The following is a 26,297-nucleotide window of genomic DNA, read 5'->3' as shown; positions in this document are numbered from 1 at the left end:
GATCTTCCTGTTGAGCACTTCTGGATGTGATAAACTCCAGCCACTTCAGACCTGTCCACCAAGTCTTTAATGAAAACCCAGGTTTGTACTGACACAGCCACAAACTGTGAGGACCTCTAAAGTGCTTTTCAAGTGCCATAAAAACAGACTTACATGCTATTCATAAAAATGTCAAGAATTCCCAATATAGACTATATCCAAAGCATTTCCATCGTCCTTTGTGTGCCTGAGCACCAAGCCCCAGTGCATCACAAGTAGCAGAACAATGTGTCACAGCCTCAGTGCAACAGAGTACATTTTTCTCCTTGTACACACATTGTAAAACGACCCACTTCTTTTGACCACAGTGAAAAGGAGGTGACTACCTAAATTATGAGATGGCTAACATTGCCCCATCAGCCCAAATACACGCCAGCATCACTTTAATCTTGACACTCGTGACAATTTCTGGAAATGCTCACTTTGTAGAAGCAGCTGACATATGTTCAACACAGCTTCTCCAAATGTATACACACACATACGCTCTCAAGAAAGCTGCCCTCCCCACCAGAGGAGGTGACAAGATGCTCCTAGAAGCATTGTCTCTGTCATTTTACTCATCGAAATGTACGTGCTGAAGTACACGCTTCTTTCCCTGGGAAAACAGAGAAGAGTTGTTCTAATTAACTCAGTACCTTAGAAATCCACTCACTAGCAGAAAAAACAGAATAAAATTAGCTCTTCACCCACGATCAGGCAGTGAAAAAAAAAGCTTTATTTAAAAGCCAGGTATATTGTTCCAGCTAAATGCAAGCCAATGACTTCAAGTGACATTTACTTTGGCAATGTCACACAAATCAAGATCACCATTTTGCCTTCAAAAAGGGATTTTGGATCGACCACATTAATGGCACATTGTTCATTCCAAGTATGCCAGTTCACACAAATCTGGTTTTCAATAGGAAAAGTCACAGACTAGAACTATTTCAATGCTCCTTGGAAGAAAACAAGCTTTCTGTGAAAGTTGGCAGAGTCCCTTGCCTTTTCTTCAGTTAAGAGAACAAAGTCGATGTAGGAGAGGTGGAACTCACCATGCAAGGAATACCCTGAGAGCACAGAACAAGCTGTTTTTTGCAGGGCTCTGTAATTGCATGGACACAAGCACCTTTTTTAACCAAAGCACAATGAAGTGGGCAAACTGCAAACAAAAGGCAAGGGTGTCTGAGGGCTGTTCAGAGAAGACATAATAAAAGAGAACTAAGAAGCTTGCTCTCAATTGCCTCAGCCCAGAGATAAAACAGGGGAAGGCTGTACACACAGCGTGTACAGAAAACTGCTGCTGAAGAGGAAAAACAACAAACAGCACAATTGCCCAGGAGAGCAGAGCAGCTTGGGCAAGCAAGGCAGCATCCTGCCTTTCCATCACCCTCTGAACCAGAGCCTGACCAGCTCCAGCCACACCACGCTGGCTCTCTCACATCCTCCTGCCTTCCACCCCCAACGTGCTTTGGGCTGCACTTCTCCATTTCTGAGGAGCTGCTCCACAGCCCATCACAACTCTAAACCTCAGGATTAGGCACATTTCAAAGGCAGTTGGGTTAAATCTTCCTATCCTCCCCTATTTAAAAATCAGCCCTAATCATTGCTTACACACACTAAGCTTTGGTAATCTTCATGCAAAGGTATTTTGGTGTTAATTCCTGGAGCAGGTAATGGGGATGGATGTTCTTTCTGTAACTAGAGAATTTTCCTTGAGCTAATTGAAAACAGGCATATTTTGAGAAATGCCTTATACTGCCAATAGTCTAGCAGGGAGGCAATGCAAGAATGATTTATGAGCTGTGAATATCACGTAAATCTGTCTTCAAGTAAAAGGTTCATCTCTGCATAGATTAACTTTAAATACTCAATTATCAACACTCTTAATTTTACGTTTTTCCTACCAAGCACAAAAATCTCACTGCACATCCCAGCCCTTTCTGAGAGGTTATCACACACCAAATGAATGGGTATCATTTAGATCTAAATGCAGCCAAAAGACCAAGCCTCAATTAAAACATTCTTAAATTAGATTATTTCATGTTTTTTCCAGGTCTTTTACCATCCCATTTTCACATTACTTTAGCATTCACCACTTGCTTTGTAGCCCAAGGGGAAGGCAACAGTTAGTCAATCCTGGAAGCTGAAAGACTTTTTTCATCTATAACAGCTGTTGTATACCTCTTACCTTCTCCAGCAAGCTTTTTAAAATTCATTTCGACTTGAAGCCTGCATATTACAGCGATAAGACAAAAGTTTGTTTTAGGAAATTTCCAATACATGTCAAACACTTGAACTACTATCCCAATTTTCTATGGAATTACATTCCCCAACTTCTTCTGAGGCATGCACAGTTTTCTTTTATGTATCATTGTAGTGGTTTTGGTTTGTTAATTTTAGATTTTTTAATTTTGTGAATTTTTTTTAACTAATGCATTAATGAGTATGGCGGGTTTTTTATTTTTTTTAACATCACTTCCCTAAATTTCCTCCCATTCCAAACCATACCAACCATTAAGGAGAAACTGCTCTTGAGCATCTGGATCTCGTGTCTATCATAACTTTACTTCAAGTATGCTGAAGCTATTCTCCCTGCAGATACTTCGACCACACTGAACACAGATGATGTTTATTTGTATTGCAGCAGGAAAGTCTGCATATATCAATGGCTGAAAATACATTCAATGAGGAAGTGTATTTTTTCCCTAATTAAAAACCACACTAAATACAGTTTAGTCTCTCAAGGTACAGAATATGCCTGAATCCTTTACCAACACCTCTAAGAGTCTTAGGAAAGGAGTGGTGCTGATTAGCTCTGGAAGCCCTGTCAGAAAGCAGGCACAGAAGAGCAAGAAACACAACAGTATTAATTAGCAAGTTAGAAAGGAGGAAAATAAGTCTATTTTTGTAAATGACAGGTTTTTCATGCCCATTTTAACTCAAACAGTGGGTTGTGATGATGAATGTGGTATTGTACTCAGCATGGTAGAAGATTACAAACTGCTTTCAGTGAGGGTCTTTGGGAGTTGTCCCATAATTTAACAGTAAATCAGGCAGGACAAAGATGAGGCATGGCTAAATGCAGCAAGAAATGGACTGCAGAGGCTCCACACGCCACTACTATCATTTCTCCACAACTCATTTGTAAAATGACTGCTTCATTTACTTCTGCTGTAAACAAAGATTTGACCCCTGGCATTGCATCTGACTGGAGAGCAGCACTAACAAAGCTCTGAACGCTCTCCAAGACCATGACTCTTGATTTCAACCCTCTACACTCAGAAAACATTCAAACATGATGCTTAAAGCACTCTGGAGCTTGACAAAAATTAGAATTTGCATCCAAGGGTCAAATTTCAGAAATTTCAAAAGGAAACTTTGGTGTTTGATAATTAAAAGCCACGTGTGTACGCACCCGCATAAATATGGATGGCTCCAGGCAGACACAGACTGATCTGCTTCAGAAATGCTGATCCTTCAGGATTTAATTTCAAAACACTGTGGGGTTTTGTTTCCCCCAAAGCAGTTAAAACAGCTAATTTGTAATTAAATGCTCTCTTGCAGTTTGGTAATGGTGAGAGGTTGCACTCGCCAGAGACTCGGTCCTGAGTAGAGGTCAGGACACGCAGCCCGCAGAGCACAGGGACCAGCTCGGCACACTGACAGCAATACACACTTCCAAACTGTAATTGCTGTCCAAAACCTATTCATTTTGAAGGGCTTCTTACAAATCCATAATTACACAAAGGCAAATCCTCATCATAAAGCAGTGAAAACCACATTCACACAGTCCTAGAGGGAACACTTTCAGCAGCTTGGCTCATTAGAAATGTATTCTTGCATTAAACACCAATATCAAAGACAAATGTTAATGCAGTACCTCAGAGCCAGACTGAAAACTGCATTACAGCAGTGAAGAAGTACCTATTAACTGGATCCACTACTCCTTCTCAGTGGAAGGCACTGGAGCTCAGTGATGGTGCTCTGCATTACTTCTCAGATATCAAACATAGCTAGCTCATTACAAAACCTATTCTCCAAACCCCACACCATCTATACCAACCAACACTCGAGAATATTGTGCATCAACCTTACCACAATGATCAGGAAGAGAATCCATTTATTCTGCTACCATCCAGAAGGGCTTTAGCACAGAAGGGCTGGAAACCTCAACAGTATTTGCTGCTGCTTTTCCTTCTAATTTGGCATTTCTTTAGCACAGCTCCAGTGCAAAAGGAAGAAAGCAAACCACCTCAGACGTTTTGCTGGAAAAGGAATATGGCTATGAACAAAGGTTAGAACTAAAAACTTGAAACTGCTTAGCAGAGGTGTGGCTGCTGAAGCCTTACATAGTTGCGTCACCAAGATTTTACTTTGGCAAACACAGCTTCCTGAATTCAAACAAATCAAAGACAGAACTATCTTTTGTTCCAGCAATAAGCAATTATTGCACAGACATGCTTTCAAGGTCACTAGTGGGAAGAGCAAACTACACCAGGATGTGTCAGTCATAAGTAATGCTTTAAAAAAGTTAGCACCAAGCACTAGATATTTAAAGCCTTCCACACTTAGCAGGAAACAAAGTGCTTACTTCCTTCCAACTGACCACAAATAAACATGAATAAAAATACCCTTTAAAAAAATCAATTATTATTTTATAGGTTCATATTATTCTGTATTACACCTAATTTTTAACATTCATTACAATCAAAATTAGTTTTTATTACACCGGCAAAATAAAATTATATGTCTTGCTTTAACGACTTGGGTACAAGAAAATGTTGCCTTCAAAACCATTTTAAGAAGAGAAAAATATTAAGCAGGGACTTAGTTTTCTTCAGAACCCTACTGCAAAAAAAGATGTTTTGCTTTTGTTAATGTATAAGCTATATAACCTTTATCAATATTCTTAAAAACACAACAGAACTTTGATTACAAGTATTGTTGTATTTATGTTAATAAAAACAAGTACTTTAAAAAAAAATGAAATGTCAAAGGTTTCAAACAGTCCTAAAAATGTCACTTATTCTTTTCAGGAGGTCAATAAATGCATTTAGATTACCATTGACAAAAACAGGCATAAAATTAAAAAAAATAAAAAAAAAAACCACAAAGAAAAAAAATTGTTTTTTAAACCAGACATGGAAGGCAAAGAGTATAAAGAAAATAAACACAAGCTTTAGAAGAGATACAAAGCACCCTTCTCTAGGATGCTAAAACAACTTCATTGAGAGTGAGGAGGAAGATCATCCCACATTTGTCTGGCAGAGAGGTTTTACACCCTTTTTGAAAGAGGCTGCTGATGCCTGAAGTTAGATAAAAGACACTGGACTAGACAGACAACAGCATGTTCTCACACTGAAGGTCACCGGGTGTGTGGAAACTATTACTATGGGCTTTACCATGTAATGGTCAAAAACAGCATCTCCTTTTAACTCACCTGCCTCTGCATCCTTCACTTATGACAAACTGAAAACTGCCAACCCAAGACTAAGTGAAAATGAAGAAAATTATGTGACTCCTGGGGGTATTTTGCCTTTGACCAATGTAGGAGTTGTCACATCTAATGCTTTGATACAGGTAATTGTATTTCAGAATGTACAACCATGCATCAGCTTTACTGTGCTAATGTATGGTTGTACATTCTGAAATGCAATTACACCTATATTAAGTAGAATAACATCTATATTAACTATATTACCTCTACATTAACTATAGTATAATTAACTATACACCAATTACCCAAACATTGCAAGAGCATTTTTTGTAAAACTCTGTTCACCTGTGATTACTGTATTTTAAAATGCTTTCCAAGCACCTAACATGGGAAAATTATTCCTGAATACTGCACTGAGTGCACCAAGAAGAAGAAAACTTGATCTGTTGGATTTACTGCCTTTGGTGACCACATTCTCTCTCAATGCACACACACACACATGAACAATGATTAACTCCCATAATTCAGCACAAACAGTAATAAAAGACAGCTTTCTTCCCCCAAGCAGGAAAGTCCAAGCTAAAGCTCCTTCCTTTTGCAAGCCTCAGAACCATCTATTGAGATAACACTTGGACACGGGGCCTCCTCTTGCCCCAAGTACTTTACATCCATAACATTCAGACTTTGAAGTGAGGGGCTTCTACTTGAACACATCTGCAGAAGCAATTCACACATCAAGGATTTACACATACCCCTCTAGGTAAAAAAAACATAACTAATCCACTATAAATGCAATAGGCATGTAAAGTGCTTTGCAGATGTGCTTGCTAACACACAGTGAATGAGAGAAGAATACTAGTTAAGTGCATTATAAGGTTTAAAGCCCCTCTGAAAAAGTATTTCATTGCATTTGATGCTTACCAATAGGATTTAACCTGACCATCAAAAACTTTGAAGAAAGGTTTATTTCATAAGCACGAATTAGGGAGATCCCTGTGCCACAGGAGGGAGACATGACCACCAGTCCCCATCCACACTAGATCAGATGGAAATCTCAAAGAGTGACAAGGAGATCCAACATGCCAACCTGATTTCAACTGACTTGCAATTCTCTTTAAAAAAAAAAAGTCAATCAACAGTTGTATTTGACAGCTTCAGGACTGACTCTCTTACATCAGACTGTGCTCAGCAGCCCCCTCAGATTTTTATTTGCATATTTGAGATGGAAAATCTCATGCTACAGGGCAGATCCCAGCTCCTCAAAAGTCTCTTCCCTGGTGACAAGAGTGGCTGCAAAGCAGGTGGAATTGGAATTGGGCAGATGAAGACATTGTGGCTCCAACAGCCACCAGTGCATGGAAGCACTTGAACTACTAAGAGGGTTCAGCTTCCAGCCAGAGCAATTCCTTTTTAATTCTGTTTATATTCACAGAGATAACAGCCCACATCATCCCCATTGATGCTACAGCCTCGTAGCAGCTTCTTAAACACTGGAGAGAAATACTCATATGTTCACAAGACAAACAGTTCCTAATGACTTTCCCAAGCACAAGTCAAGACAAAAACCAAAGAATTTGATTTGGGGGTTTTGTCTGTTTGTTGCAGAGGGGAAGGTTGGTTGGTTTTGTTTCTTTCTTTAAAAAGAAGTAAATGAATGCTCATTCCATCACCCCGACAGACACTGAAGTCAGAAGCTGTCCATGTGGTAGGGCTGTACTTCAGAAACAAATTTAGTCTGGCAAGAGTACTGGTGAATCTATCCTACAGCAAGTATCAGAAAAGGGGAAAGCATTTGCTTCTCCATTTATGTTGATAACACATTCAGACATACTTTATACTGGAGAGGGAAGAAGCACAAAAACTAAAAACCACACCTCTGAAACTGGCCAATGCCCAAAACCATGAGAATTCTATGCTTTGCTAAAAACAAACTGTAGTATACTGTAACACCCCCTACTTGCTACTCATACAAATGCCAAAATCATTTGAATTCTCAGAAGAGTTCTCAGCTTCAGTGGCCTCTGAAAGAGATGTTATTCAATATAAACACTGATTCTGTGAGAACAAGGATAAGGAAAAAAGAGTGGGTGGGAGTATTTCCTTTTCCTTGGATTTAGCTTTGCTAAGTGTTCATTGTTCACAGGAGATGTTCTACCTTTCCATTGTCTCATATGTTTCCCCCACCCCTTTTTTTCTTGATACCTTGGAGACAAGCACTAAGATAAAGCATTCTAATTTCTTCCATGTACTTAAAATTTGGCTGCTCCATTCTAGATTTAGAATCTACACGAAGGTCCTCTTATCTGTAAACGTGTGTTTGTCCTGCCCCCTTGCTAAATAAGCTAAGACAGTAATTAAGCCTCTAGTCAAGTAAATCCTCCCAGCCCAACATGCTGTCCTCTTTGTCTCCTCCTTGCTCAGTCATACTGCCTCATCAGGTTAGTCTGTATTGTCTCAAACTTGTCTAGTTTTAGCCAATTAACTAATTTTTCTTATCTTTTTTGTCCTTTCACCATGCTCACACTGACAGCAAAATGCACGTTTGGAACAGAACCACCACATCATCCCTGACTTCTCCAGAATTCTTTGGCATATCCAACTGGTCACAACAGGTCACTGTGTTTCAATGCACCAGCTGGAATATCACTTTATTCAACATCCTCAAGTGTGACAGTGATTCCCTCTCACTGACAGAAAAAACACCAAACAAACAAAACAAGACACCTCCACAGAATTAGAGTACTTATCTCCACAGCCCCACAGATTTTTTTTTTTCCTTTAACTATCTATTGGAGAAGGAACTATTTCACTTCCTCTTTTTGTAAAGTGACATTACAAAGTAGACCATCTGCTTCATAGACTTCTCACCCTTCTGATTTCCTTCCCATATATTTGCCTGATGTACTTTATGGCTTTCTGTATTGGTTTCCTTTGGGTTGAATTCCCCTTTTCTGAAGGGCCTCTGTTGACTCAACCTTGGTGTACTTCTCTCTCTTCCTGCTTCTCTTTTGTCTTTTTTTTTGTACCCCCTCCAGACATATGTATCCTTTCTGAGACCGGATGTTACTTAAACTTTTATGACCTAAATTTAATTATTGAAGGTTCTTTGCTTCCCCAGTCTGCTGATGGCACACTCCAGTCTGAAGAGGTAGGCAGATAGGAATTAGGCTCCTTCCTCCACAAATTCACTGGGCTTGTTTGGACAGGGCAGAGTTATCAACTCAGGATGATCACTTTCAGCTTATACTTGGGAAAATATCTAGAAAAACCTCTCACATGTAAAAAACACAAACATCATGGCTCAGTTTCCTCTCACAAAGATTTTAAAAACATTTTCGACTCAGAGGTAATCTGCTTTTACTTGAAATAAGGGACAGAAGACAGAAGAGGAAGACCTACTTAATTTCTTTCTCATCCCAGCTGGCATGTCTAAGTTTAGGTAATTACAATTGATGTAGCAGAACTTGGCCAACCCCAATCAGCTGCCTCTGTTATTGCATATGAAAGGCAGGCATTCACAGGAACCTGTTAAAGCAGGTTGTGCAGTTTAGCTCATCTTTCCAGATAAGTACATACTGCTGAAATTCCCTGAATATCTTTTAATGCAGGATTGTATAAAACAGTTCTTCTACTGGCAAAAAAAAAAAATACTGCTCCTTCACATTCAGTGTGGTTAGAAACCGAGGAGCAGGACACAAAAAAGGGAAAGTGTTATACCAAATTAAGAGCTCTAAAATTCTATGGCTAACCAGAATTGAGTATGAGAAAATGGCATATCCATACACAAAAACAAACAAAACAAACCCCAACAAAACCAGAAAACCCCAAACTCAAAGATACACAGCTCCAACTGTACCTCTGATAGTCTATGTTTCAGTAACTAGTTAAGGCTGGGAACATTCATTTTGTAGATTAAGGCTACTTATTTGCTTTTAAAAGACCCTGCACTAAACACTACAAAAAAATGAGGCAAAGAGCAAAAAAAAAAAAAAAAAAAACCACACATATTCCACAGTCCACTACCCACCACTGCTATCAACTGATGCTTTTGAAAGAAATCCTACTCTGCAACTCATGTTTGCAGTGTATTACCAACAGCTGGGTCACTCAAGTCAGAGTTCAGATATTTGTACACATTTCTAAATCCACTTCTGTCATCCCAAGAAATGCCAGATGAAGATAACAGCACTAAGTACTGGACAGACAGAAGGACGCTGGGACTTCACAGATATGGTTTAGAGCCAGTTGCCACCTGGTTAAGAAGAAATGAGAGAAGCACTGGAATGAGCAGTGATGCTCCACACCAACCTTGGGGATGAACGCCTCAAAGGAAACACATCCATAAAAACAGCCCAAGCAAACTTGTGGCTATATGAATGACATTTTCATTGCTTTCTCTTCTTAATGATGTAATTTCTTTTAATTTGCACTTTAAAAAACAACCCCAGAGTGAGAAACAGAGCAGAAAATAAACAGAAGTCTCAAACACTGACAGTTTATTTATGGAAGTTACACTTTCATCTCACATCTCCAAAATAAGCTTTAAACATTTAGGTCAATAGCTACTTAGCCTACTGAAACAACCTTTCATGCTCTTTCTTAAAGTATTAACTATATGGAGGCAACACACAAAACTCACCAACGCAGAGAACAAAAATATTATTCTACAGTAAAAGAGAAAAGAAGAATGCATAATTATTTCTAAGCACTTCTGTGCTAGAAACACACCTCTGTTGTACAAGATATTACATACATTACTCTACAGTTGTTTAGTCAACTTATGAGCAAGTACAGGCAGTGAGGCATAATTGGTATTTACACCTATTATAATTTCACTTGCAAAAAAATCCAAATAAACAAGAAAAGGCATCAACACACATCTATAAAAAAAAAAAGAAAAAAAAGAAAAAAAGAAGTGTTTCACATGACACATTCATTCTCCAATTCCCTTCCCTGGGAAACAAAGAAACCCAAGAATGGGTTCATGGTAGATGGACACATAAACAACCTTTCCAGAAAGCACTAAATTAGACCAGCACTCATGCCAAATCTATCAAATTCAGAGTACTATATTTTAGTTAAAGTTAATGCTTCCTCTTCTCTTCCATGCAAACAATCCAAATTCCTCCTGCATTTAGACCAATGCATAAAAATTGCTGAGTTATTTTTTAAGCTGAATGATGTTGTTTCTGGGTCCATATATGGCAGGAGATGTGTGTGGCTCACAGAAGTTAAACTTGTCAATAGTGTTTAGGGAATCAGCTGAAGGACATGTTCTTGCACAATGCATTATTTTAAGCTAGCTGAAATCTGATGCAATCCACAAAATGCACATCTTCCTTTCTTCTTTTTGACACAGGGATCCAACTGCTGCCCCATGCTACACCAAGGGAATAATAAAACAATCTTCTAGTAAGGAAGAATTCTGCATGCTTGCTAGACAGGATAATTACACTGCCTGTACAGTACATGCTAATTGTACTTGGCTACAGACAATTAAACAAATACACTCAGAGGCTCTCATCTGACTTTGGAGCCACATACACTGAAATTCACATTTTATAAACATTTAACTGGAAGTAAAAATGGTAAGGCTTATCACAGCTGTCACAGTTTCATGAAACTGAACCAATTAACAACAGAAACCCTTAAGACAATAGGAGATAAGGGAAGCCTGCAATTACTCACAAAACCTAACTGGAACAGACTGCAACGCAATTTCCCAGCTCCTGGAGCAAGTGCTCGCATGACCTCACCAAATCCTGCCAACAAAGAGGAAAAAGCTGCTAGTCCCTGCCAGCTGCTTGTTTAAAGTACCTGCCTGTACCTGGGGAAATAAAAAAAAATGCAGCAGCCAAGCCAGAAGAGCAGAGGGATGGAGTAGAACAAGAGATGATGGTGGAGAAAATGCCAGTATATTACAGAAGGAGATTTCCAGCTCTTCATTTCTGATGCTACAAAATATTACTTGCAGTCTGAACTTTGTTTACAGGTAGTCACACACAGAGCAGCTCAAACTTCAGTCAGCACTTTAAATCTGCAAGGGGAAAAAACACTGAAGAAAGGAGTGGGAACTTCTGAATTTCTCCTTTGCCTTGTGGTGAAAGTGACTGCAATGTCACTTGGATGAATCTTGGGGACTGAAGCTGAATTGCTTTGTCTCTACTCAACTCCACTAACTCCATCTAACAAACTCACAGACCAGGATCAGATTTTTATCACAAGCTTTTTGTGCTTATTTCTAACAGCACAAAAGGCAAATTAACCAAAAGCTCAATACAAGTGTTCCTCAAAGTGATGCAGCTGCACAGTAATGACTACATCACCAGTAATTCAGTGACTACATCACTAGTAATTATCAGAAAAGAAATTATATTCTCCAAAATTAATTTGATGGCTGAATTTCAATCAGACTCTGACAGACCAAGAAACACTTTTATAACTGCAAATCTAAGATTGTACCCAGGGGCAGAGATGAACATCAGAATTGCCCAAAAGTTAATGTTTTTCTTCAAACTGAAGTTACTGACTTGTGTCAGAAATTCTAAGACTGCACATGATCTTGAGTAGGTCAGCACACAGACCAAGATCTCCAGTGACTGTATACAGTGAAAACAGAACACATGATTCTTCCCTGCAGCACCAGAAGGGGAAATTCCCAACTGCACAGGAGATTTTCCCTCCCAAAACCCTGCCCCAATTTTCCCCAACACCAAAGTCCTCTCTCACTGAAGCAGCAGTTTAAGGTGAACTTGCAGCCCCTTCCAGCAGGTTCAGCTTGCTGCTCAATTCTATATTCAACTACTGCAAGCTGAGTTTCAGGCAACATGTTTCATTCAGACAGAGTGGAAAAGAAAGCCCTCCCAAAAAGCACCAAAAGCCAAAAATAAACAAAACAAAGAATAAAGAAAACAAAACAAAGCAAAGCAAACACCCGAAAAAAGCCCCACCCACTCGCCACGGTCAACAATGAAAAAAATTAAAAGATGATAAACATCTTCCTTTAGGTTAAACTAGATTGCAAGCTTTTCCTGGTATTTGACAGCAGATTATTTTCAGAAGAGTGACTATTCCTCAAGGTATGGTGAACATAGGGATGAATTCTACTCAAAACTGAAGGTATTCTCTTTATTGTAAGCACTCCTGCTGGCATCAATCTACACATCCAGTGCCTTGAGCAACTGATCATTATTTTCTGTGCTTCCAGCAAACTCAAGTGTTTAAGGACGAAAGGGCAATGCACCTCCATTTGTATTTATTCCTTTACATTTAACAAGTCAATGTCTCTAGTACCATGTACAGCTGTAGAAATTTTTTCCACATTCGTTCCAATAATTCTTAGGTTTTATTTTGCTTACACAATTTTTTAGAAGGCTATTTTTTATATAACCTTCAAAAACATTGTATCAACACTTGGGACAAAAACAAGCACATGCAAATTTTCAAGAACAATTTTTTGCTCATTTCCAACACGCTACCTCTGATCTCTGCCACCACCACATTCTTTTGCAGTTGATGTTCTGACCACTGCATGTGCTGATACAAGTCACTTATGGCATACTGAAAATGTATGTTCATTCATTAAGGTGCCTCTCAGAAGATAAATTCTACAAAATCTATGGAAAGGAAAGTAAGTCATCGACCAAATACCTGTCCACTAGCAAAGTCAACATACTTGTGTATTTTTTGACAATCAAGGCTGCTTGGTTTAATTAAAAGGCAAGCAAACACACCTTTGGTTGTGCAAACCTTCTCAAGTCCAAAACCGACAAGAAACTGAAAGAACATATAAGTAATAATGGAGTGAGATGAGCAAAATTAATGCACTAATGCAAAGCTATGGACATATATTTTAAATACAATACACCTGTTTGAATAGGTCTGTCAATGCAGCAGATTGTGGCGGATGCTGGGTGAGCTTGACAAGGGGAAGGGGATGGAGAGGGAGGTTTTGGGGAGGAAGAGCAGCAAAAGAGGTATAAAAATCTTTGGAATCACCACAACACAGGACTATCACACCCCCTTTATGACAGGAGTGTTTGACTGAATTATTCCTGCCTTAACTGGAAGCCCTAACTCTGCCCACACAGCAATCTCCCCTATTTGCAATCCCATTCCTCACAATGGACACAGTGGGAAAATTCTCCACCAAGGTCACAGGCATCCCTTGTTCCCATTCCCATTTTCTCCCAGGAGAGTTCATCACTCCGTGGTGTTCAGCTGTGACTTCCAAACACTCAAGTTGTCTCACTGCCCTATAAAACAGGACCCCTGCCCCTGTCTCCACCAAACCCTGCCCAGAGTTGCATCTCAAGGCTCAGATGAGCCCAAGTGTTTCAGGATGGTTGTGCTTATAGACCTTGGGCTTATCCAAGCCAAACACAAGGTCCTTTTCAGAAGAAGAACAGTTTACAGAATGAATTCTAAATAAACAATTCTTTGCCATCACATCCAGAAAAGAGTCTCACAAAGTGTAAAGACAATAAAAAAAAAAGAAAAAAGCTGTACATTTAACAGTTTTTAAATTTCAGTGACTTTAAAGCATAAATGATCTTAAAATAGTTCTAATATGCTGAACCCTCGTGATACTTTGCAGTTTTACTGCCATACATTCTCCATAAATCCTCTCTAACTCAGCTGCTCTTCCTATAAACAGCCTCTATACACAGCCAGTGCAATAAAGCTTAAACAACATAAATTAGGGCCAAAAATTTAAATCAAACTAATTGCAATTCTCCCTTTAGTTTCTTTCCAGCTCAAATCACTTTGAATGTGACACTTTCACAAATCTACACTGGTTAAAAAACCAAACAAGATCTCTCTACTGGACTGTTGTCTTTCCACAAACAATTCCCAATTCCTTCTTAAATGCAATGATGCACTTTAGAAGTCTACAGTATTAAAAGTTTTCCTTGTTTATTCAACAATTAATAAGAAACCTGTTTATTAAATCTGCACAGCTCAAATGTAAGGACTGGGTTAGAGAAGAACACATGTGATTATTTTTAGGCATGGGATGAAAAACTGGCTGGGTCATTGGGCTTCAAATGCAAGGGTTCTGGTCTAATGGTCCTGCTGGAGGCTGATGCCAAAGGTGCCCCCTCATGGGTCAGTAGCCAGGCCAACACTGCTTCATCTGCCCAATGGGATGGAAACACCCCCATCTTCTTTAAGAGCAATCAATACCCCACTCCTAATGCAGTTTAAGGGAAAAACTCAGAACACATTATATAAATTACTTCTGGGTTGAGTAATCACCCCTGGAGAAGCTCAAATGCCACACAGATGTGGCACTAAGGGACATGGTCTGGTGGTGGACCTGGCAGTGCTGGATCAATGACTGGACTTGATCTCTGAGGTCTTTTCCAACCTGAACAACTCTGTGAATCCATGACATCAACCATGGGGAGGACTGAAGTGGTGGGGTGTAGGGCTGCTGCTCCCCAGCATCAGGACAAACTAGAAAACTGGTTTGACAGAAGTCTCACAACATTCAGCAAAGACAAACACACTCTTGCAGCAGGGCAGGAAAATCCCACACAGCCATTCAGCCTGGTATGACCAGCACAAAGAAGCTGAAGACCCAGGTGAAGGAACTGGGAGGGGTCACCAAGGGATCCTTGCAGCAGCCAAGGCTGCCCACACACTGGGCTGTCTGAGCACAATTGCAAGCAACACTTTGGCAGAAATTATTTTTCCCATCTGGGTGGCAGCTGGACACATGTCCAGTTTGGTATCTTCCAGTACAGAGGGGATGGGCCAGCTGGAGAGAGTCAATGGTAAGGAGGCTGCAGCACATCATGCATGACCAGAGGCTGTGAGAAAAGTCAAAGCAGGAGCCAACTCAATTCTTCACTACCTTGAGGAGTGCCAACTACAGAAAAAAAATGAATCAAACTCTCTTCAGATGTGCAAAAGGAAGGGGCAACAAGGAAAACTCCAACTCAGCCAGCTTTTAAACACCGTCAACCTATTTTTTTGTCTTTGTACCCACAGGTGTAACTTTTTCTTCTAGATATTCAAAACTCAAGTGGAGCAAGACCCTGAGTAACACTATCTGTTTTTGAAGCTATCACTGCTGGAGCTGGAGGGTGTTGGACCAGATGACCTCCAGCGGTTCCAACCTACATTTTTCAGTGATTCTATGATCTATTCTAGGACAGCATGCATGGTCTAGGATTACAAATGTAATACACCAGCAAGCCAAAACACACTGCCAGCCAAAACACAAGAATAGAAGATACTACTCTATGCTATTTAGACATGCTCTTGTCAGCAGATGCTCCAAAATGCAGCGTCAAAACTCATGGGAAAAGGGGAAAAAAAAGGGAAAAAATCCAGAAATGCAAACACACAACTGCTTTGACATATCTGTACATAAAGACTTCTTCCTTAAATATGGCAAATCATACCTTTCTGTGGCTCACCTGTGAGCAACAACACAGGGAGTACATATGCTGTGGGCACCCATCGGGTGTGAAGTGGAAAAAACACCTGGGAGAAAACACCTGGAAATTTTTAGGTTGCTGTTTTACTGCCACTAGGACCTATCCTGATGTCACAATTCAATGACTGCTTTATTGATGTGTTTGAACAAATCCTGATGTCACTTATTGCATACATATGCATCACTCATTTTGTCTCAGAGGTACTTCACTGCAGCACATCTTGAGGAAAACTAGAAGAAATTTGTTTGTTTAAATAGAAGCATCTGATAGCCAGCCAAAGTCACAATGAACATGTTGTCTGTAACAAACAGCCTGGGGAAAACAGATTTTCTGTAACACAGCTGATACAACAAACCCTCCTCCAATATAAATGTGGCACTGGCGTCTGGCAGAGCCAGGAGAGCTGTGTTTGGGAATTGAGACCACTGCACATGATGGGTCAGAAATTCAGCTGATGTTGATCAACAGAACTCCATCAAGGAGAGGGGATCTGGCCTGCTGTGCTTTGGTTGTGCATGTTGAAAAAACTTCAGCAGACTCTGATGTGATAACTTTGATTTATGCTGATGGACAGTCCTCCCAACAGAGAGTCTGTCAAGAACATGGCAAGGGATTACTTGTTTTAATATCTGATCATTTAAGCCAGAAGGTTACAGAATTTGCCCCCTCTCTGAAGAATGTGAAACCAGTCTACTCTACACATATAGCACACAGAAGAAAAAAATACTTTTTTGCTAATAAATATAATAAAGATACTGTGTGTCTAAAGTTCAAGTTAGCTTTACAAGTCTAACTGAAATTTACTGTAAAGGCTGGAACCTGCCATAATTTAGGTGGACCAAGAGGAACCTACACTGATGCAAAGAGAGCTGCCCAACAAGAAGACAAAAGCCAGCAATAAGCTGTTTCTTACACACACACTGATCCTCCTGCTTCCTGTAGTCACAAAAACATTTCTCATCTACTCACTGAAAAGTCTATTTTCATTTGGAAAACTAATATCTTGAAGAATTTAATTTTCACTGATGGCCTGTGGGGAAGAATGAAGGGAGACAAAATAAAACAGGCCCATCCAGCCCTATACCTCCAAAAAAAAAAAAAAATTCACTCACTCCATGTTGGTTAAAGTTGCAGGCATTTTCAAACAAGCCCACAAGCAAATCATGAAGACTGAGGTGAATGGACTTGGGTGAAAATAACTTCAGAAGTTAAGATACGGGAGAATTAATGCACTAATGTATAATAAAAAACAGAGGTTGAGACATCCTGCAGACACTCCACTATTACTAAGAATGCATCTCTGACATTTGGCAAACAGCCTGTATTGTAAGAGTTTCTGCATGAGCTGTACAAGCAGTTATTGAACTGAGTGCAATTTATACATTCACATATGTGAAAAGAAGGAAAAGGAAAAAAATCCTAAAGAGAGTGGTAAAGAAGGGGGGAATTATTTCAGTAGAAGATTCCCTGTTCTGCTGGCTCAAACATTAGGTCTTCTGGAGATTTCTGATGAAAAGAGTACATGCACACATGTTTAAATGTACCAAAAACATGGCAAATATGCTAAATGCTGCAAATGAACATTCTGAGCATGCATTATTGTTGCAAAGCAATGCAACCTACATGAATAGCTTAAGCTACGTGCAAATACACATTCACTGCAGCAGTTTTTGTTAGCTCCCTGATTGCAAAGAAATACAACACAAAAATAACTCCAGTAACATGTGTCTGCAAATCAGCCAAGGAGCAAAGAATAAGCCCTGCAGGAACAGATGCAAGGGGAGGAAACAAAAACCCAAAAAGCCATTGTGAGGGCATGTGTGGCAGAATGTGATCAGTAACTAAAGATGCCAACACTTATCAGTTTCTAAATTCCTGTCTGCTGGCTTGTCAAGTGTCACTTACAAAAATGCAGCCCAAGCAAATGAGACTCCATGTCTCAAGATAGTGTAGCATCAGAAATATAGGAGTTAAATAGATATATCTGGGTAATTCATTTATAAAATAGAGAAAAACTGAATAACCACTCAGACATTTGAACAAAGTATGCAGTTGCATCTAATATCAGAACTAGAGTTCATTAAATTAATTAGGAAGGTTATATAAATAAGAAGTTTAGACATGTCTACTAAAATAACAAGAAAACAATTGTACAGTTGAAATTTCTCAACCCACAGCCATCTCCATGTCACTTCAGATTTGCTTTTTTAGACAATTAAAGTAAGCAGATTAAACCACCAAAAAGATCTGGAGAAGCCATTATCTATCCAGACAGAAAAACATAAACCTGAAACATTTCTATTTAAGCATTTTAATCAGAGAAGACCTGAACAGGGAATTTTAAACAGTTACAACCCTTAGTTAGTGGTTTTACTAGGCAGCATCAATGTTTTGCAGAACCAAGAACATACACCTGCCATTTTCTTCTTCACTCACACTAAAAACTTCTAATATACCCATACTGAAAGAGGAAAGTGATCAAAAGGTGACTTTCAGACCAAAAAGTAGCAATTTATAAAGATATCCATGCCAAAAGCCATAGCATGTTTTTTTGAGTAATGCTGAGGAACTAACTTTATGAAGAAACCAACTGTGTCACTGAGATTTAACACTCATCAATCCTCTAGATTTTTATGCAATGCATCACTTTGTCTTGTAAAACATTTTGGTTATTGCAATCACCTGTGCTCCTAAGGCATTCTCTCCTCTACACACCTGCTTCTAATTAAATATTTCAATGGTCATTTGAAGGTATAAAGCTGTCTCCTGTGTTGTGCCAGCCCACCTTTCACCTGAGAAAACATCACTAGGTTGTGTGAAAGGACATGCTGGGGGAGGCAGGCACACCTCCCATTTACAGCATCCCTCTCCTTTTTCAAATCTTACATCTTCATACCTGCAGCAAATCACTCCCAGGTGGGCCTCTGCTCTTCATTCCTGATTTTTTCTCAAAGGCAACTCCTGCTGGAAGACTGAATAACCAATTCAGCCACCTTTTAAGCTGATTATCCGCCCACCCCACACCATCTTCCTCGTGCTACACACAGAATATTGGTGCTGATGTAACTGAGTGAGCTACACATTTCTACTCCAAAATACAGTTTCTGTCATAATTAATTCCAATATATCACACACACACACCCCAGCCCAGCCTTCCATCCCTTACAAAGGCATGGGTGGGCAGGTTTTGCCACCTTGCAATGGTTTTTCACTGGTCCCCTGGTAAAACAAATCAAATTCCAAAAGGCTGAATCTCCTAAGCACCATAGGAAATACCAGGAAAAGGAGTCCCCAGAGAAGAGGGAGCTGCTGGAGGGTATGGTGACAGTGTCTTCCTGAAACCCTAATGCAGAGGAATCACCACAAATTTTAAGAAATGCCAGATGGCTCCTTATTGCTGCTACATCAGCCCTTTAAAAAATAAAAAAAAACCACATGCAAAGAACACCACACCATGCAAGCTAATGGACCCTACATATCAAGGCAAGTCTTCCAGGTTAAACGCTCACCAAACAGAATTAATTTAAGAATTAAAAATAATTAACAGTAGGTAGGGTGTCATTTACAAAGTAGCAATTCTGAGGGGGTTATTATAACATCAACTGAGCAAACAAGCCTGATATGATATTGCACAAGCTCCTTCACTCCCCTGTTTTCTCAAAGCAACTGCAAGGAAACAACCTCCTCTTTATACACAAGGGCTTGTGAATACATTTAAACTTTGTGTGAGAAATTAGCCAGTTAATGGGAATTTCTAGCTGCAAAGGACAGTTTTCACCTAAAATGCTAAAGGACCAGGGCAAAGGTTTCACAGAAAAGTGATAAAATCCTTTACAAGTATAGAATTTGAAGCAAAAGAAGCCTAAACCACAAAAATAATTCAGCCTAGAAGAAATATCACAATATCCCTCTCTAAAAGACCATAAAAATGGTACAGTCAGAAGCATGAGAAAAAGCTTACCATTAGCAATCCCAGTCCTCCATACTGCTAAATTTTGCTCCCCTTCTAATTCTGGCCTCTTTCCTAGCAGTATTTCAGAAATAGAACTGTACAGGAGGTTCTGAAACTATTTTACTCAAATTGCACTTTGCAACAGAGATGTAGATTTTCGAGTAATCGAGATGATTTCTCTTAAGCTGCACATACTTGTAACATCATTGAAACTGATCTGATTTTTTTTTTAAAACAACACATTTGCACTTATTGTAAAAAGCACATATCACAGAACTCACTTTGCCTGCATGACAAAAAGAAAATCCCCATTTTGCAGGCACAAGCAGTTAAAACCTCAGCAAAGCACATGAAGAACACCTCTTTAATTATATAGCCCAGCCAAAGGCATTGGGGCAAGCTTCTAAAGGCTTAAAACCACAAGGCTCTGAAGTATTTTGTATTTCACATGACTCCTGAATAATCAGTAATTTAATCAATACTTAGCCCCAAGAAGTAATAAAAGAAGGATAAAGTTTCCAGACATGGAAATAAGTTTTCCAGATATTCTGATTGTTCTGATTATTCAGATATTCCAGATATTCTTTGTGATTGCTATGGCCAAAACTAAACCCCATACTTTCCTCTGCCATTAAGTAAATACAGCACATAGTATTTCTTAAAGCCCAGAAATTTGATTGTGGGGAAATAAATAAAAACAAGGAGGATATAGATGAAAAAGCAACTTGGAACAGGCACTTTTTATGCCAAGCTCATCATCTGTGTTATTAATATCTTGCACATGGACCCCATGTGATGTTTTGAGTGAAATTAAACACAAAGAATCTATTGACATGGGTATCATTATTATTTCCTGCAATGGAGACTTATGAAATACTGTTACAACTGTGTGAGAAATTAGTAAATAAAAAGATGTAAGGAAAATGCTATAGATAAGCACAAATATTAAGAATTGAAATGATCATCCTGAATGAACTTGATAGTGCTCTATCACAAAAAGTAAGCAAGCAAGGACTAATAAGGACCAGAATTGCAATTCAGATATTCCACATGGGGATCAAGAATGATCAGGTTGCCCAGGGCAGGAGGGTAAGAGGATTACTACAACCCACTCCCAAAGGGAGCCCCAGGTGACCTCCCACATAGCAACAATTACAGCTCCATTAACTAAAACCTGAAATTACATTTTTCTCACCTGACCATGAAAGTGCAGCTGCAATTACTGAGATAAAAAACCACTGCCTTTGACAAAATGAATCAAGCTTGTGCCTATTTCTAAGGTTCTTTTTGTAACACAAGGCTGTTAAAAGAGGTCTCATGAAACAGAATAAGCTGATAAGCTTCATCAGTATGTTTGTTTCAAAAGGAATTCCATGCTGTACTACTGTCAGCAAACAGCCAAGGTTGCAAAACCATTTTTATTATAATATTTTTTGCATGTTTTCAGAGATCTGTAACTTTCTCAAGTTTCTCCCTTTTTATTTGAAAGGTTTCACATTCACTTTGGAAACTCTGTCAATAAGCATCTGAATATGCTTCTTAAAATACACATTACAAAAGAATTGTACTCTAAAATGGGATCACTTAGGGACTACATAATAAAGTATTAAAAAGTCTGTATGACCAATCCAACCCTGACACCCCTCTTAGCTCAAGTATGCAACCAAAACATTGGAAATGGGATTGACACACCTAGCATGTGAAGTAGAACCCTTAGGTTTGGAAATGACCTTTAAGCTCATCCAGTCTGACCATCAATCCCTGTTCACCACTAAACCATGTCCTCCAGTGCCACATGGTTTTTTGAACACTTCCAGGGAAGGTGACTCCACCACTCCCCTGGGCAGCCTATTCCAACGCTTTACAACCCCTCCTGTGAAGAAATTTTTCATCATGTCCAACCTAAAAGTCTGCTGGCATAAACTATTATTTTGCACTCTTTACTTTTTCTGCTTGTAATATATCTCTGGATTTACAACAATAATGAAAGAAAAAAAAAGAAGCAAGGAATTCTGAAGAAATGTAATATAAAGCAAATTATAAACCAGCAGCCTTCCATCTGGAATTATTCAGAGGCACATATGGTCATATTTTTAATGTAGAAAAGTTTTGTAATCTGATACTTATTTGCCTTTCCTATGATTACCTGCTCTACAACACACTAGTTTTAGAATATGAAGCTCAAAATCAAGTCTTATAAATGAAGTATTAGATTAAAATTGACTCCTTAATTTCAGATATTTCCATAAAATCTACATTCTAAGGGAAAATAAATTTTCCATAAAATATTTGTTCTAAGGGAATTAGGTTGGCTTATTTTTTAATTTAGCATACAGCAACAGTAAAATGAAATTAAAACACATTTTCTCATGTGGAAGATATGTATAACTGCCTTTATAAGGACAGCAAGATGAACAATAATAAATAAATGGGATAACAGGATGAAGTTTGGGGTTGGTTTGGTTAAGAAAACAATACTATGTTAGTTTATATTTGATTTTTGAGAAGACACATTGACATAGGTGGATGTGTAATATCAGGCTTTCCCAGAAGGCTCTGAAAAGGAAAATCCTTTCTGTCTTTTCACACACCCTTTTTGAGAATGGCAGGAGAGGGACAGGAAGAAGGGGAGGGAAAGCAGCAGAGGGAGAAGAAAGTGGCTGGGATTTGGAGAGTACTGGCATGTCCAACAGCATCCAACTGCCTCCTCCACTGCTCCACCAGCACACCAAGCTGTTCTTCCTCCCTCAGCATCTGTCCTGCAGCTACACTTCAAGAAAACATTTTCACCTCTGGGGTGTGCAGTGAACCACCTCCACCCCCATGCTGGCACCAGGAGCTCCACAATGGGAGCTCAACCCTCTCAGCTGGCTCTGTGCACGGGCAACCAGATCACAGGCTGGGCAGCACACACCCCCAGGCACCTTCTTTCATTTCTTTACCCAGTGGTATCTTTACAGTTTCCAAACCAAGGTCTCAGACCACTATCTGCCCACTCACTTCCCCACATCCTCCATCCTCCAGAGACACAGTGCTAAATGGATCCTGCCTGTAACCTCCCACACAGCCACCAAGAGTGACCCACCAAAGTCACAGGCAGGCGTGGCACTGCTGCAGCCCCCTGCCCCTGGGCTCCCTGGGGACAGAAAAGCTGAGCCTACAACACTCAGCATCCCAAAGCTCCTCAGCAAGACTCAAGGGTTTCTCTAACGTGACTACAAGAACTGCTGTCACCCTGGATGTGAGAAAGCCATTATCATGAGATAAACCATCTAGCCTGGAAACTCAGATCAGGAATTAACTGACTCTCTGCAGAAACACACTCATTATCATGTTGATGGGAACACAGCTAATCCTAAACATTTCACACAAGAAATCATTTGGGCTTCAACTGCTCACCTTTTGTCTTTCTCACCCTACTGCCCTCAAATACAGCCAGTACTCAGCATTCACCTGAAGAGATGTTATAGAATCAGGCTAAAACAAAATAAATACAAAATTCTTTGCTTCCCAAGACAGAAGCGTCACACCCAGGACTGTTCTCTGCTGTTCTCTGGTGCCACAGCTGTCTCTCACCAGCCCCCTGCAGTCCCCCAGCACAGCTCCACCACGTGGTTTGAGCCATGGGATGGATCCAGCTCTTCCCCACAGGCACCAGTGCATTGTCCATCTCCACAGCAGGGAATGCAGTGAGAACAACACCAGAGCTTGACTCCATCTAGTTTGCTCTTGCTGACACCTTCAGAAATGTTTTTATACAAACAGAAACACTGACCTACTAAAGGACTACAAACTACTGCCTGAAAACTAAAATTGAGGGGGTTTTATGGCGGGTAGAAAGTAGATGAACTGCTCAACATGCAGCTTACTCAAAAGAGAGTAGAAAAGTAAAATGCAAAATGAGAGCAGAACCGCAAATGGCAAAAAAAAAGATCACAATATGTAACAGAAGAGCTGCAGCACCTCTTGGTAACTATAACTACCCTATGACTGCCACGAGTCACTTGCTAGATCAGTAAAAGAGGCAGCACTAGAAAGCACCTAAATACAACTCTGTGTGTTCGATTACAAAACCAAAGATAAGTTTCCTATGAATTACATTGACACATGTGGGTTCAAAAAAATACTCTTGGTAATAAAGCAGATACAACATAGACTACGCACGTGAAACACTGCACACAGCAAGAAATCATTAACTTCAGCACCACAAAACATAAAAATTAGCTGTAAAAGCAGCAGAGAATCTCCAGTGATCTGATGCAGCACTTCCCTCTAAGTTTCACCTTGAACAGATGTAATTGCTGCAATAAAGTCCTTGGAAAAATGGGTTACATCAAAACAACCAAACCAATAATGATTAACAAATAAGAGGAATGTACCTCAGAGTCTAAAAAACTAATATATGATTATATATTATGATTAACTGTTGTCTCAACTAGCACAGGTTCTATCATCATCATAGCACAAGGTGTTTGTATTATGAGAGCTTCATACCTTCTTGATGTTCCTCAAAGGCAGCTCCTCTACACACTGACTTTGCCCAGTCCTTGCAGTAGTCTGACACTCCTCACTCCTCTTTCCTTACTCTTATATAGCACTAGTTCTAAGTGATTACAGGTGTGGCCTGTCAAGATCAGGCCTGCCTCCAGTCTTCAGCAACTGGTCCAGCTGTAACTCATTGGGGGACAAGATCACCCTCTACAATTCCCCCTTTTTCTTTTAACCACAGAGTTGCAGCATTTCCAGAAGTACATATTCAAATAAATTAACATTATTACATATTTGTATATTTCATTTAGAATTAAGAGTTATACAAATGTTCAAAACAGCATGTTACAGCACAGACATATATTTCTAAATATTAGTTCAGTTCTACAGCTTTTCCCAATTCACAAAAGCACTTATCTTCAAGGTCTTTTACACTCATGTTTAGCAAACACTAATTGTTGTAATTATTATATTTTGACAATAGTTTAGTGTTCAAGTCCTGTTTCCCAAATCCACGGGGTATTTGGTCAAATCCAGTTTCCTGAATCCATGAGGTTATTTGGTCAAATCCAGTTTCCCCCAAATCCACAGGGTATTTGGTCAAATCCCATTTCTTGCTCTATTTCCTGCTCCTCCAATTCATCCCCTCTATCTTGTTCTACTTTCCATTCTTTCAGTGCCTCATACAACAGTCTCCAGGTAGTAGCCAAATCGACAGCATTCTTATTCCCCCTTAGATATCACTTCCCATAGTCTCTTTCCAACCCTTTTCCACGCATGGACACTGAAGGCAGTGTCAGCATCGGCTTCAAAGTCCTGTGATTTGCACCATATCAGTAAACTACCAAGATCACAATCAGAAGTTTGAACATTTTTTCTTTTCAGTAAAGTTTTCCACGTGGACAAAACAGTATTTTCCTCGTCTGACAAATTATTCCCCATTATTTTCGCAATTGCTCACCTCAAATCAGACATCTGAATTAGGTCCAGACTCCCACAGCGTCCCTGCTGCCTTCACTCACTTTTTATAGGGTACCCTTCAAAAATTTCTTTTCACTCTCTTTTTACAGTCCCATTGCAATCATGTCACATAGTTTAGTCCCAAATCACATCGGGGTCACCATTTGTTGTCTCAGCTAGCACAGGTTCTACCACCATCATAGCACAAGGATTTCATATTATCAGAGCTTCATACCTTCTTGATGTTCCTCACAGGCAGCTCCTCGACACACTGACTTCTCCAGGTCCTCGCAGTACTCTGACTCCTCTCCCTCCTCTTTCCTTACTCTTATATAGCACTAGTTGATTACTAATTGATTACAGGTGTGGCCTGTCAAGATCAGGCCTGCCTCCAGTCTTCAGCAACTGGTCCAGCTGTAACTCATTGGGGGACAAGATCACCCAATCACCTAATTAGTCCAGCTGTAACTCATTGGGGGACAAGATCACCCAATCACCTAATTAGTCCAGCTGTAACTCATTGGGGGACAAGATCACCCAATCACCTAATTAGTCCAGCTGTAACTCATTGGGGGACAAGATCACCCAATCACCTAATTAGTCCAGCTGTAACTCATTGGGGGACAAGATCACCCAATCACCTAATTAGTCCAGCTGTAACTAATTGGGGGACAAGAGCACCCAATCACCTAATTAGTCCAGCTGTAACTCATTGGGGGACAAGATCACCCTCTACAATTATCTTTGATATGTTGAAAAAGTGTAGCTCCAACAAGTTTCTAAATGCAGAAAGTTACCTATTTTCAGTGTTCTACTAGCATGGAAGATGGCTCCCCAAAGCTTTTAGTACATAAGCACACATGAAAAATTAGGCGAAGAGGGTATTGAAGAAAACCATATGGCAGCCATTATCTTACTAAATAAGAGGGATGGTTCTTGTTGGAAGAGAACCAAGGAGCAGAATCTTATTGGACTGAACAGCCAGTAGAGTGCA

General features: G+C 39.7%; 1 protein-coding gene and 1 long non-coding RNA gene across 3 annotated transcripts in view; one reads left to right on the top strand and one right to left on the bottom strand.

Moving 5' to 3' along the window:
* Positions 1-26,297, bottom strand: part of EML4 (EMAP like 4) — a 147,194-nt gene that overhangs the window by 108,761 nt on the left and 12,136 nt on the right. Inside the window, exon 1 of one of the 2 annotated variants that reach the window (XM_030235379.2) lies at positions 4,114-4,153. The exons of the other annotated variant lie outside the window; for it this stretch is intronic. Within the exon in view, the coding sequence (XP_030091239.2) occupies positions 4,114-4,138 (25 nt within the window). The 5' untranslated portion in view covers positions 4,139-4,153. Of the gene's footprint in view, positions 1-4,113; positions 4,154-26,297 lie in introns of those variants that run through there. 2 annotated transcript variants of the gene reach the window in all.
* Positions 24,160-26,297, top strand: part of LOC127059373 (uncharacterized) — a 453,343-nt gene continuing 451,205 nt past the window's right edge. Inside the window, exon 1 of the long non-coding RNA XR_007777078.1 lies at positions 24,160-25,488. This is a non-coding gene — a long non-coding RNA (uncharacterized LOC127059373). The remainder of the gene's footprint in view (positions 25,489-26,297) is intronic.

The sequence above is a fragment of the Serinus canaria genome, chromosome 3, assembly GCF_022539315.1.
Source record: "Serinus canaria isolate serCan28SL12 chromosome 3, serCan2020, whole genome shotgun sequence".
Classification (NCBI taxonomy): Eukaryota; Metazoa; Chordata; class Aves; order Passeriformes; family Fringillidae; genus Serinus; species Serinus canaria.
The sequence above is the reverse complement of the archived record's forward strand: the minus strand, read 5'-3'. Positions and strand labels throughout refer to the sequence as shown.